At 36.4% G+C, this 14,498-nt stretch overlaps 1 protein-coding gene and 1 pseudogene across 1 annotated transcript in view; both read right to left on the bottom strand.

The window, feature by feature from the left end:
• Window positions 1-14,498, bottom strand: part of EFCAB5 (EF-hand calcium binding domain 5) — a 109,540-nt gene that overhangs the window by 29,421 nt on the left and 65,621 nt on the right. The window contains exons 12-18 of the mRNA XM_054572997.1: window positions 13,076-13,153; window positions 12,890-12,979; window positions 11,136-11,350; window positions 9,786-9,942; window positions 2,923-3,212; window positions 1,256-1,425; window positions 577-805 (exon numbers count right to left, since the gene is read on the bottom strand). Coding sequence (XP_054428972.1) covers window positions 577-805; window positions 1,256-1,425; window positions 2,923-3,212; window positions 9,786-9,942; window positions 11,136-11,350; window positions 12,890-12,979; window positions 13,076-13,153 — 1,229 coding nt within the window. The remainder of the gene's footprint in view (window positions 1-576; window positions 806-1,255; window positions 1,426-2,922; window positions 3,213-9,785; window positions 9,943-11,135; window positions 11,351-12,889; window positions 12,980-13,075; window positions 13,154-14,498) is intronic.
• On the bottom strand, window positions 7,716-7,837 carry LOC129070366 (uncharacterized; annotated as a pseudogene).

The raw sequence follows: 14,498 nt of genomic DNA, 5'->3' as shown, positions 1-14,498 counted from the left end.
CATTTTCTATTCATAAAATTAAATTTAAATGCTTTAAAAATGATCCAGTTATTTTATAGTATTAGAAGAGCCTAAAGCTTAAGCTCTTTCCCTCATTCTTCATTCATTCTTCGTTCTCAAAAATTACAACACTGATACCAAGAATTAAGGGAATGCATATCATATTTAGCACCATTTGTGGAAAAAACAAAGGATTTCCAGGTACTGTTATTAATAAGACATAAATATATCCTTTCTAAAAGTTCATTCCTAATGTGTAGGTATTAGTGATCTAATAGTTGGATTTTGGTTCTATAGCATAAAATTCTTTATATGATTAATTCAATGGGATATATACTAATAATCTTCCCAGAGAGCCTTAGGCATAGAGGTGCAACTGAGGCTGAGTTCTTCCATGTGTAATGGGGAACCTCTCCAAAGACTGACATACACACAGGGAACTGGAACCAGTATGATGACACTGTCTACATATTGTACACAGCTCTACCCTAACCTACTTTCAGGTTTTGCTTTTTAAAAAGTATAGAAGGAGAGGCCATCCTAACATTACTATTGAAGAATTTTCCTCTGACTTACCTGATAGAATCTGATCTCATGAGGCAAGAAGATGTTGATTTTCTGAGGATCTCTAAGGGTGTCAACAGCCATGACCCCAAAAATCCTCAAATATGCATCCTGAAGAGGCAAAGCAAGCAATGACCCATTTTGATCAGTCTTCTGGCGGGAATCGTTCCAGAAAAAAATGTTCCCATGGTGCTGAACTTGGGGGACGTGTATTGGCTTCCCTTCATCTACTACTGTAAAGCTGAAGAAAAGGAACATTAGGATGAGAGAAAAGCACAGGAGGGGCTTTAGATTAAACCACTCAGGGAAGGAGATCAATTCTCCACAATCATTGGCATTGTAAAATTACCTGTTTGGAGAGTCTGACTTGAAAGATTTAAAAAACAAGCTCAGACCATAACAGAGATAACATATAGACAGGAAGCAGTCACAATTAATAGAGCAGGAATAACTGAGCTAATATTGTGAAGCAGAGTCCCTACATGGTGACTCAATGCCTAAGGTGAGCTCTAGAAATGATCAGGTGAAATCACCTGAGACTGGAAACCCATCACCTCCCATTCTAGAAACATTGGTGACCTAAGGCATCGCTCTCAGGCAGCTAACTAGGATTTCAATGCTAGCTTACTTCAGGAAGGGAATTGTTATATTTTTTAGAAGGCTGAAAACAACCTTTTCAAGAAATCCTTACCTGATTCCTTTCATGTCCCTGTAGAGCACTTTGTTTAGTACAAACGGAGCATCATCTAAAGTACAAGCTACATTCCTTAACAGAACAGTCCCTCTATCAGGCAGTAGTAGGTTTTCTTCTAAGAGGGAAATGTGAGCACTGATCTTCTTATTTCCATGGGTTTGAGCATCCTACAGCAAAATGTTTCAGATCATGCATTTGCCAATAGCTATTCTCTTGTGTCTCCATTCATTAGCCAGTTTGTGCATCTGACCCCAATAATTTCATTTTCATGAGTAAATAATGAACATATTACCATTCATGGGCAGTCCCCCAAACCTGAGTTTTAGTGAGTGGAATGAATTTATGCCAACTGGACTAGTTTACTAAACAAACAAACAATTCTCAAAGCCTACTCAAATCTACAGGTTTAAAACTTGGATTCCTTTGAACTACAGTCATATTGTCTGGGCTTTAGTTAAAAGTATTTATTTTAGAGAGGTGGTGCAAGAAGATGGCTTTATTCCACTCATTTCTTATCCATCTACTATGATGTAAACATGAGAAAAGTGCTCTCAACTAATTCTTAACATAGTTTGGCTATTAATTTGATTTATGTCATTTTAGGAAAGGATATCTTGGGGCCCCAGATTGCAGACTTTATGCAACTCTATTTCTAATTGAAATAACTGAAAATTCTCTGTACCTAAAATATTGTTATGTCACTAAGAATATTATGTGTTAACACATATATTAAACATGTCCATAAATTGGGGGGGGGGGGTGAGAGACACTTTCCTTGATATTTGTCTCCTCTTTCTATATATTGGAGTTTGCTTTTCTTGACTTTTTTCTTCTGCTTTTCTTTCTTTCTTTCTACACAAATGATCTATAGAGTAACTAACAAAAATGTGGTACTGCAGATTTCTGAAGCCAGTTGGAGTAATAGCTCTTTTTCTTGATTGGTCTCCTGTTCCTAGTCATATCATTTCAAACTACATTGGAAACTTCAGCCATTCAGGAGATGATTCCAATAATCAAGACTGCTATTTAGCTGAGCTGAATGACAAGGGTGCCTAGATCGATAGAATCTGTGATATATGTAGGAGATAGCCATGCTATTACAATCTGGGAGGAGCAGCAAGCTGGATTCTCTGAGGGAGTGGCAAAGCTGTCAACAGGGACCCAGCAGGGTAATGTGTTTTAAGTGACCAAGTTCTGTTATAGACTCAGTTTGTTTCTAGGCAGTGCTATGAAAAATTGTGTGAGGTTGGATTCAACTTTATAGTAACTTTATGATTTAAACAGTTCCTTTTTTAACTGAATCCCAAAATATCATGCAAGGGAAATGCAGCTTGATCTTCTTGCACATTTCCCTACTGGTATTTTTCAGTATGAGTCTATTTTGTGATTTAAGTTTATTTGAATGTGAGCACAAATGAAATTTGAAATCCCAAAACATGATTCTTTTACATCTGTACTTTCTGCTTCTACCTTGCCAACCTGCAATCATTACAACTGCATCTTACCTAGGCTTTGGGTCATTGCAATGTATTAAAATGAGTAAAAAATGTATAGCAGTACCCAACATATTTTAAGAGAATTTAGTGTGCTCTTCCTTTGCAACCATTGAACATTGCCTACTATGAAGAAATTTTTCTTCTTATATATCATTTTGGGAAATATACCTGTGTGAGGGCCTTAAAGGTCTCAGTGTACACTGGTTCCAGGGAAACCCCACTTGTTTCGGCAGCCCGTTGAATTTGGTGCAGCCACTTCCGTCTGGCACTATTTCTCAGACTATCAGTATGGTTCCTCTCTAAAGCAGTCATCAGAAACTCCACAAGGCTTTCCAGAACATGATCTTCATTGCCCTTGTGTTCAGATACAACCAATTCTATGTATTTCTGAAAGTGTTTTGAAGACAGCCGTACTTCATCACCAGGATGTGGCTTTGGGAATTGGATGTGTAGTTTAGCTAAAAGATACAAACACAAAACCAAGGACTAACCAAAAGCTCATTTATCTGAGGGGGAATTTTTATTCTCCTCTTATAGCAAACTGAAGTGTCTGACAATGGCTCCTATGGAAAATCAGGTATATCAAAGGCATCTAAGCCCAACAGAACATCTTACAGTGACTTCCTACTCTAAGCTCAAGACGACTCCTGTGTTGTCTTCTCTGTTGTTTTTTAAAAAATTCTACCACTTAGGTGAAATTCCAGGTTTAACTTTGATTCCTCCCTACCTTTTATTGGGTTGGCCAAAAGTCCATATGTTTTTTTCTGTAAAATAAAAAACATTTTTCATTTTTTTTCCAGGTATAGGATTATAACACCTGCAAATAGACAAAGTTTTATTGCTTCACTTCCTTTCTAATACAAATGCTCTCATTGTTTTCTCTTGACTGCTTTGGCTAAAATGTCTAAAAAAATAATATTATCAGACATCCTTGTCTTATTTTTTATTTTAGGAGACAGTGTGTCACCATTTAATAAGAAAGTGTGTTTATTATTAATCAAGAATGGGTGTGGAATCTGTTGAATGTTCTTTTAATATGTTAATCATAACATTTTTAATTTTCAACAATAATTTTATTGATTTGGATATTTTGAACATGTCTGCTATCTCCTTCATGGTGTGGCATTGGTTGTTCTCAATTAAAATCTCGATTTGATCTTTGGTCGTTAACAATTGCAGCTGGTCCACCCTACTGTAGACCATCATCCAGCAAGAGATCTCCAGCATGAAACTTTACAAACCACTTTTGACACATTCCATCAGTCACAGCACCTTCTCTGTGCACTGCACAAATCTTCTCTTGCATTTCAGTTGTGTTTTTACCTTTCTTGAAATAATAAAATGTAATATACTGAAAATGTTGTGTATTTTCTTCCACCTTTACTTTTAAAATGGCTACACAAAAATTCACTAATTTTTATGTTTTTTAATGCATATTGATATGACAGGTGTCACAACACAAACTAATAAAATTTTTATGAATGAAGTTAAAGACAACTAAGTGCTACTAAAGCCATCTTACAGAAAAAGCCAAACAAAATTTTTGGCCAACCAATACCTTCCATTTCCAAGAGACCACTTAATTCTATCCTGTTAGTCTTTGACAGTGTATCTGGTGGACATTCCTCTCCATTCCTATTTTCATAGTCCCAAACCAGTATTAAACACTTTATAATTGGATTACCAATGATAAAGCTCAATACATATTTATAAAATTAAATTAAAACACCACTTCCATTATGCAATTCCCTGCTTCAAAGTATATTTGGATCCTGCCCATTTTCCAATAATATTCCTATAATAATTTCCAGTAATATTCCTATAATACCATATAGGAATTATTTGCTTCAGCATCCCCGTTTTTCTCATGATCTCTGGCCATGCCTTGCACACTTCTGTACCCACATCTCTCTTATTTTTTTATACTACAATCATTATCTACTACCACATCTAAATATTACCAATACCTTACATCTTCCTCTATGCCCCTGCCATTGTTCCACTCCCTGCCTCCCATACCCTGCACCAATATCCTGAAATTTTGCTTTTGATTTTTTTCTCTCCTTTTATTTTCCCATTGGCATTATCATATGTGATTGTGTGTACATGTACACAGGTGTACTTCTAAACAATATGTATTTTAGTTTTGTCTGTATTCTTTAGAAAAAGGGCATCATACTCTATTTAGTTTTCTGGGACTTGCTTTTTTATTCAACATTATGCTACTATATACATCCATGTTGTTCCTGCAGCTGTTACTCATTCATTTTCACCACTATACAATGTCATTATGTAAGAATACCACCATCAATGTATTTATTCTCTAATCAGTGAGACTGTAGGTTATATCCCATGTATTGTTCTTATGAATAGCACTGTGAGCACTTTTGTACATGTTTTCTGGTGCACATGCATAAATTAAAAGTTCAAAATCTGTCCTTCCTCAAGAAGGTTTCCACCTGAAAGATAATAGCATCCATTCTATATCAAATATTTGACAATTAACAAATATTTCCCCTTTTAGTCATCTTATCATATGAAAGCATCTCATTTCTAGAGTTGGACTTTTGTTGATTTTTGCTCTTTAGCATCCACTCATCTTTCTCCTGGTAATGGTACCCCAAATTTTGCTTTGTGGAAACTGCTCTAATCCCATGTCAGGTCATATGTTTGAGTGAGGTTCCACTTGTGGATCTAGAGGTGAAGCATGCATCCCAGATCTAAGCCAGTCAGAACATTCTGTTCCCCTAACCAGAGCAGTTGGTTTAGTACAGAGGTATGCCAGACTCTTTATTTAAATTAAGGAAGAAGTTTTTTCTTTCTTATTCTCACTGGACTTGAATAAACCTGTGAGGATGTGAGAGTGAACCTGGTCGCAACAAGGGGAAAGGGTATGTGAAAATGGAGTCAATAGATAGAAGAGAATAGGGCCAGACTGAAAGAGAAAAAAAGAGAAAGTGAGAAAGGAGATAATTGTCCTAATGCCATTATTTGAATTCCCAGATCTAGTTGTGTCCTGAACTAGCCCTGAACTTTTCCATTACACGAACCACTAAAATCCTTCTTTGCTTAGCCATTTAGTGCTGGGTTTTTTTTTCTTTCTTTCTTTTTAACTTGGACTAAAAGGGTCCTAACTCATATAGTCTCCAGTTAGATTAAACATAGCTTGTGGGTTCTTCCTCTTCTATATTTTTCTTCTTCTTCTCCTTTCATTCCTTTCTTCTTGAACAATTTGGTCCTAAAGCCATTAGGTGGAGTGGAGCAAGGTAAGTATCTGCTCCTGGTCAAAGGAAGCCATAGTGGCCCAAAGCAGTGTATCAGAATCCAAGGGGGCAAGGAGGGCATCTGTGCAGGAAGTGCCTTGGTATGGGTTGTCAGAGCCCAAGCAGGGTAAGGGGGTTATCTGTGCACAAGAGCAATTGTAAGCCCACATAGGCCGTTTAGCTTAAGGTATCAGAACCAAAAAAGGATAATGAGGGTGTTCCCAGGGGATGTCCAACATGGAGTATCTAAGCCGGAGCAGGGTGAGAAGAGAACCCAAACGGAAGGCCAGTCTGGCTTGGGAAGTCAGAACCGAAACAGGGCGAGGAGGGTGTCCGTGTGGAGGGGCAGCCCTGCATGGGGAATCAGAGCCCAGGCAGATGGAGGGGGACTGCCAGGCGGAGAGTCTGCTCAGCATGAGGAGAGGCAGAAGCCTGGGTAAACCAAGGAGGGCCCCTGCGTGAAACGGCGCCTCGTCCTGGAGTGCCAGAGCTTAAGGAGTGTGTGAAGGGCGTCCACATGGCGGGGTGGTCTGGTGTGGGGTGTCAGAGCCTGAGCAGAGTGAGGAAGGAAACTGTGTGGGAAGGGCTGATGAGTACAGGGTGCTGGAACTTAAGTGTAGAGATGACATCAGTGTGGAGGGGAGGGGAGTGTGGTGGGGGATTAGTTCCATTCGGGGAGGTTGATCAAATAAATACAGTCATGCGCCTCTTGACGAGAGGGATTCATCTGAGAAATGTGTTGTTAGGCAATTCTGTCATTGTGAGAACATTATAGGGATGTACATACCCAAACCTAGATGGTATAGCCTACTACACACCTCGGCTCTATGGTATAGCCTGTTGCCCCCAGGCTACAAGCCTGTATAGCATGTGACTGTACAAAACAACAAAAGTCAAGCACAACAGAAAATGATGCAATCAAGAGATGCAGTGAAAACAAGATATATGAGGCTGCTGCCATTGTAACATAGCACACTGTTTTATAGCAAACTTTTTTTCTATATGTAGAAAGAGTACACTCTAAATTAATGATATGTATAATACAATAAATATATAAACCAGTAATAGAGCCATTTACTAGTAAGTATTATGTACTATACATAATTATATGTGGTATACTTTTATCCAACTGGCAGTGCAGTAGATTTGTTTACACCAGCATCACCACAAACATGAGAATAATGTGCTAGGCTGTGATGTTCCAATGGCTATGATGTTACTAGGAGATAGAAATTTTTGAGCTCCATTATAACTTCATGGGAACATTGTCATATATGCAGTCTGTCGACTGAAATGTCATGTGGTGCGTGATTGTAAGTGTATTTAGGATAATATGAGCAAGATAGCAGAGAGCTACAAAAAAGAGAGAAAACTAGAATGAACCCTCTGGTATTGGACTGGACTTTAAGGTATGGGTGTGAACTTATGATTTTTTTATATTAAATGATATTTACAGAGATATGTACAGATAAATGTTTGTGTACACACACACACACACACACACACACACACACACGTACACATATTCCCTTTAAGAAACTTGGGGTTAGGGACCTAGGAGCAATAAGCATGTGTAGAACCTAGATCTTGGCTTCTAAATGCCATTCTTCACGAAAAGAAACCAGGGACAAGTAAGTGATTTCAGGGAGCAGGGAGAGTATAAGGTGAACATAGAAGATTCCATTGTTCCAGAAAGCAAGGAGATGCTCAAAGAATAATGAACACACCTTAAAAGGACACAGAAAACTGTCTGGCAGTTTCTTATAAACAGATAAGAACAGATAGTACACTTGATCTTAGCCAAAAGGCTGAGAAGCGATGGCAGTTTCTTATAAAACTAAAGATACTACCCCGGGGCCAAGAAATTCTACTTCTAGGTATTTTATCTGAAAGAAATGAAAATGCCCTGACCAGTGTGGCTCAGTTGATTGGGTGTCATCCTGCAAACTGTGGTTTGCAGGTTTGATTCCTTGGTTGGGGTACATGCCTGGGTTGCGGGTTAGGTCCCTGGTCGGGTATGTGCAAGAGGCAACAAATTGATGTTTCTCTCTCACATCGATGTTTCTCTCCCTCTCTCTCCCTCCCTTCCCCTCCCTCTAGAACAAATTTGAAAAAAAGAAAAAGAAAAAAGAAAAGAAATGAAAACACATATACAATTATTCATATATGATTATTCATAGCATCTTTATTGAAATAGCCTAGAACTGGGAACAGATGTTTACCAACTGAAGAATGGAATAACTGTAGTATATTTATACAATGAAATACTACTTAGCGATAAAAAGAAACAAATTGTTGATAATGCAACAACATGTAAGAAACTCAAGGAACAAATAAGGGAGTGAAAGAAGCCTCATTCAAAAGAATACATGTCTTACTTATATGAAGCTCTAGAAGAGATAAAACTAACTTATGGTGAAAAACAACCAGAAGAGTGATTGCCTTGGGAATTGGGTAGTGGGGACTGAATGAAAAAGAAGCATGTTTTTGTTTGGCACTTTGATAGGGATATGGGATACACGGGTTATAAATTTGCCAAAACTCAGTGAATATACACTTGAGAATTTGTGTATTTCATTGTGTGTAAATTTTACCTCAAAAGAAAATAAAACCATTAGCATATATTGAACTCTAACTAATGATATGCATACTGAAGTATTCAGGAAGGAGTGTTTTATGTCTGTAATTTAATGTGAAATGCATCAAAAGTAAGAGAAATGCAAGGACAGATAGATGGAGACATGAATAGATAGATAATAAAAAAAACTGTAGGAAAGTGTTAATGATATAAATCTAGGTGGTAGGCATATATATACTCATTGTAAAATTCTTTCAGCTTTGCTGTATGTTTAAAATTTTTTATAATAAAATATTGGAGGGGAGGGGAGGACACAGGAGACAGATTGAAAGGACTTCTATGGATCAAATCTAGTACAATATGAACATTAAAATAAATAATGATAGTGTTGGATTATAACCCACTGAATAAAATAGGAAACCATGAATACCTAGTGTCATGCATGAACAAAAGGTTTGACACGAAAGGGAATGTTTATATGCTTTCAAATTACCCACAAAATACTTATTAATTACAAAAAGAAAGAAAAGTAATTTTAAAACAGCATGAGATTTCTGATGGCATTCAATGAGAACACAGCTTATATGATATTCTTGCCAAAAATGAACAACCTGAATTTAATTATGAGGAAATATTAGATAAACCTAAAAAAAGAAAAAATTAACAAACAACCTGTTAAAGTATGAAAATCAAGGAAAGACTGAGGAGTTTCTTAGAGATTCCTTGTTCCAGAGAGAAGAAGCAGCAGTAGTTTTACACTACTTGTCCAGATTTAACTACTTGTCTAATTTATAAGATGACTAAATTTTGAGGATCCAATGTACAGCACAGGGACTTTAGTTAACAATGCTGTATTATACACTTGAAAGTTGCTAAGAGTAGATATTAAATATTCTCACCACACACAAAAAAATAGTAATTATGTGAGGTGGAAGTTTTAACTAACACCACTATCGGAATAATTTCACAATATATGAATGTATTGAATCAACACATACATCTTAAATTTATATATTGTTATATGTCAGTTATATCTCATAAAGCTGAACAATTCATAGTCATACTAGAAGGTGTTAAGGTGGTGTCTTGTGGTTTTAGAACAACCAATGCCTAATTGTATGTCACAGTATTGGGAAACTTGAAGCCAAATTGTTACCACAACTTAAATAAGAAAATTCTTGTATTTTTACCTGTCTCTATGGATTTTTTTTCCATTCCCTCCTTGTATGTATACAAGAGTTCATCAACTTCCTCCAGATCCAGGAAACCTGAGCCATCACCGTCCCACATCTGAAAGAGGGCTTCTAGGAGAAGTCCCCGTCGAACTCTGGACGCATTTTGTCTCACCTGGAATACGAACAGGAAAACGAAGCACAGAAGACATGCTTTTTCTTTGGACTAGCTAGCATCCTGTTTATTCCCCCCCAAAATGCAGTACTTCTTATAAAAAGAGCTTTACTTTGGGACTAAGCATGATATTAATGGAATAATGAAGCATTTAATTTTAATCCTCTAAATAACATTTCTGTTTCATCTCTCGACCAAAAAAAAATTTGCATTTTCTGCACTGGATTAAAACACAGTAATTTAGGAAGAGGACTATACTCCGTTAGAGTCATTAATTCTTTCCTTTCCACTCCCTCACTGGTAGTTCAGGAATCTGATAAACACAGGAGTGTTTGGCCTGGCTTCTTGGTGGGATATGTTTTGTAGTGAAGGGAGACAAATATCTGTGTTCAAACAATAAAAAATGACTGTGTTCAAAAATTCTTTTTTATATTTAACATTGACCTAACTTGACATTAATTACATTTTAGACTTTTACTATATTAATCATATCAATTAGACAGTAATTTAATTAATAAATAGATTTAACTGTTAAAAGAAAATGAATAAGTACCATTTGGTTAAATGGGGGAGGGGACTCAATTGAGGAGGCAAAAGGGATATCGACTCCAGAATTAAGTTGATAAGACTCTTAAGGCTGATGAGATTACTGAATGTGCCTAGTGAATCCAACTTACATATTTCATATAAGAGCACATAAATTGTTTATATCAGCTAATGTGTGTGCATTTACCTAGCACCTAAATAAGTAGTAAGTTCTTATAAAGTATGTACTACCTGGGTGCAGTGCAAATGAATAAAAATACATATTTAAGCCATAATCAAACCCTAGGTATGTGCATTTGTAAATGCACTCACATGACACACACAGTGCACACACAGACACACATGTGCACATATTCTTGTTCATACACATATCTACTCCTTAGAATCTGCTTTTTAGGCTTCAGTGAAAGAAAAACACAGCTCTACAAAATGATCTCCTGCCACCAGCAATCATGATATTAGGGGAATGAGTTCTCTAGAGTGTGATCTTAGAACATTTGACCACAAAATATTGAATGGCCATGCTCATTGAAATAGTGGTAAATTGGGTTGTAAGTTTTTAAAGAAAAGCCTACTAGGAACTGGGATTGAGAAATTTACTTATAATAGTGACCTCACTTGTTTCATTGATAAACAATATTACCCACCTCTTCTAAGGCACTCATTTTCTCTTCTTCTGTTTCAGCATAGCTCCCCTTAAAAAAGGAGGTGAGTGTCTCACTGACACTCAAAGGGGCATCTCCGCCAACAAATGTCTCAAGGAGTTGCACAAACTGGACCAGATTGAAGGAAACTGCATTGAAGGCACTCCTACCTTTCACTTCTTTGTAAGACTGAATATTTCTGATAATTGGATGTAGGTCTATCAAGCAGGAAACATACACCAAACAGTAAAGTGAAAAATTTTTTCAAAGGTTAAGAAAAAGCAGTACTTCTTGTAATGGATATCTGCTATTATTTTCCTTTCAGAAACCCATGCTCCCTTTCTGAGGACAGCACCTTTCTTTTTTTTATTTGACATGTTTTCATAGAATTAATGTTTCTTCCCCAGTGTCAGTTTAGATAAATCAATGGTGCTTAACCTCTCTCACCCTTGCCCCTGGATGGCCACGTGGTATAGTTTGGGTCAATGATTTGTATATAACAGCAACAGGCTACAAGTCAATGAGAATTAGACCCAGAACTTTCGGGGGATCTCCTGGGGGAAGAACCATTCTTTTTGTACTCTGGTTTCTAAACTGGTAAGATGTAGGCTTAGAGATATTCTCATGGACATCTTTGTCATAGTATGGAAAAAACAACCTAAAACTGAAAGTTACAAAGAGAAGAACAGGGTTGAGAGGCAAAGAGACAGTGTCCTGCTGCTGTACGTGAGCCCTTGGATTCAATTGTATCCAAAATCAGTTGTAATCTGAGCTGGCCAGTTAAATAAGTCTGTAAATACCAGCATGGTAACCTCTTCCCCAAAGAGTCTTTACTGTGTTTCTCTTGAAGCTCAATGTTATGCCATGAAGCATATTTCATAAAATTTTAACCTGGTGACTTACGTTTGATTTATTTGTTGATTTAATTATCTATGCCCTTATGACTTCCATATGAGATCTGACATAACTTAAAAATAATCACCCATGCATTTTTTTCAAATAGTAAAGCAAATTGAAATAAAGATGTAAGACCAGGAGAAGAACATAAACTAGCAGACCACAAGAGCTGGACTAATGCTGTGCATTTTCACCAAAATATTTTGAGGATAGAAAGTTTACTATTTGACCCATACTTAAATAAGAAAAAAATTGCAGGTAAGAAGAAAATGATCTTGATCTAATTAGCTTTACTACTTGTCAATGAAATGTAAAATGATAAAATAGCATTGTAGTAAAATATAAGTACTTGTTGGAATAATCACTGTTAAATACATGGTTTATCTGAGAGCTAAAAGCTACTGTTTGCTCTCTCTGTTGAGCAGATCTTTCTCTATAAGTCTTCAAAAACAATCTGTATTCTTACTGTCTCACATATTTGGATGTGAAACTACCAGGGAGAGGAATAGCCAAAATGATTTCTACTGAGTAGTAATATCTAATATCTGATTCCCTTTGTATTCCTGGATCATAGCTTCAAAGCAGCTATTGGGGCCATGTAATTAATGATTTTAAAAAACTGCATATTAATGCATATGTTTTTAAACACAAGGACATTTATAAATAGTACATTCCTACTACCACCAGAAATATTCATCTTGCATATTTTTAGGTCCGTCAGCTCAGGGACAAAATAATGCAAAGTTCACCCTGCTGTTGTGCCTTGGCTAAGTCCAGTCTTCATCATGTGGTATCACAATAGATTAAATTCATCAATCAGACTGCAATTTTTCCTTTCTAATTTTGTTGTTAACATGTACCTGTGAACCTGGAGTTACCATAGATTAAGTTTGCCTGTTCCTCATCTTCATATTTGGCATACTTCTTCCAGTTACAAGAGAAAAGTTCACCTATAAAATACACATTCCATAACATAGGCAGTTTAACTTCACTTTCACAATGTTTTTGTTCTAGAGTATAAATAAAAGAAGGATCAAATGAGTCACCTGACCATGACTTTCCTTCTACTTGGGGGGACTTGGGTTCACAGGCTTTGTCTTTCTGAACTTTCTCTTTTGCAGTTTCTAAAAGGTACAAAGGAAACTGTAAGTTGGACATTATATTTTCTTAGGTTAACGAACAAGAGAATTGCCTTGCATATAGAACACTGAAAACTTTCTTTCAGTACTTTCCCATATACGTTGTGTCATAATCAACCACAATGATATTAGTTAATAACTCTAGTTGTTGAGAGAAGCTCTGTGATGAAAGCTATTTGTTGTACCCCAATTTGGCCATGCAAAATGAGAGCTACATTTCCTAGCCTCCCTCACAGCTAGGTGTCACTATATGCCTAAATACTGACCAACGATACGTGAAAGGAAGTGATGCGGTGCCTACCTATTTTCCTTTCTTACCATCAGGTCACAGTGCAGACATGGCAATAAGCCATCTTGGACCATGTGGTTGGAGGAGACACAAGATAAAAGGAGCCTGAGACATTGAAGATTTCATGAAACTGAGCTGTTATATAAATTTTGACCTTTGGACGAGAAAGAAAGACACTCCTATCTTATACAGACGTTGTTATTTTGTGTTGTTTCTGTTTATGTTTTTCCAAACACTGTCATTTTGGATCACTGTTACACATAGCCAATATTAAGTCTTCACTAACATAACATGTAATTGAATAATAACCACTAATTTTTTTTAAAACTGCACTCCTATGTAAGGAGAGGCAGAAATTAGTAGCTCTGTTTTGTGGAGAAATAAACATGATGCTAAAAAATAAAAGATTTCAAATTAGTTAATGATAGTGTAGAATCTAAACCACAGGTTACCAATCTCTTAGAATTTCCTTTGGTACTGTAGAATTAAGGAGCAGAGCTTTAAAATATTTATGCCTAACTGAGATCTTCAGTGGTATTGGGATTGGCTCTCTAAAAGTTAAAATTTTCAAAAAAGGTCATAAATTGGCACAGGCAATTCAGAGGAAAAGTTTTCTACAGAATAAATATTTTAAAAGCAGGGTGCTTTCTGTGTTACATATGACTTTCAGAAACACTTCTAGAACACATATCTCATATACAACTAAAAAAAGCAAGATTCATTTATAGTTGAAATAAAAGAAATGTTTAAAAAGTAGTTTCTAACATCAGATACCACATTTAAAACAAAAGGGCTTCTACTGAGTTTTTAGAGGTCCAGTGCAAATTTCTTCATGTAACATTACCAGATTTTTCCCTTACAAATGGGTTTCTAGTATTAAAGAAATTCTAGGTAAATAGACAATAGAAACTTTCTAGTTTGCATTTACTCAATTGTTCAAGGTCTAGACTCATGCTGAGTAGCAAAATATGTCTCGGATTTGCATGACCTCATGTGCCAGAAAATATCCTAATTGAAATGAGTGTTTTCTGAAAAGACTTT

The sequence above is a fragment of the Pteronotus mesoamericanus genome, unplaced genomic scaffold (assembly GCF_021234165.1).
Source record: "Pteronotus mesoamericanus isolate MK-2021 breed Mesoamerican mustached bat unplaced genomic scaffold, CSHL_Meso_final contig_246, whole genome shotgun sequence".
Lineage (NCBI taxonomy): Eukaryota > Metazoa > Chordata > Mammalia > Chiroptera > Mormoopidae > Pteronotus > Pteronotus mesoamericanus.
This window is presented reverse-complemented; position numbering and strand designations above follow the sequence as displayed.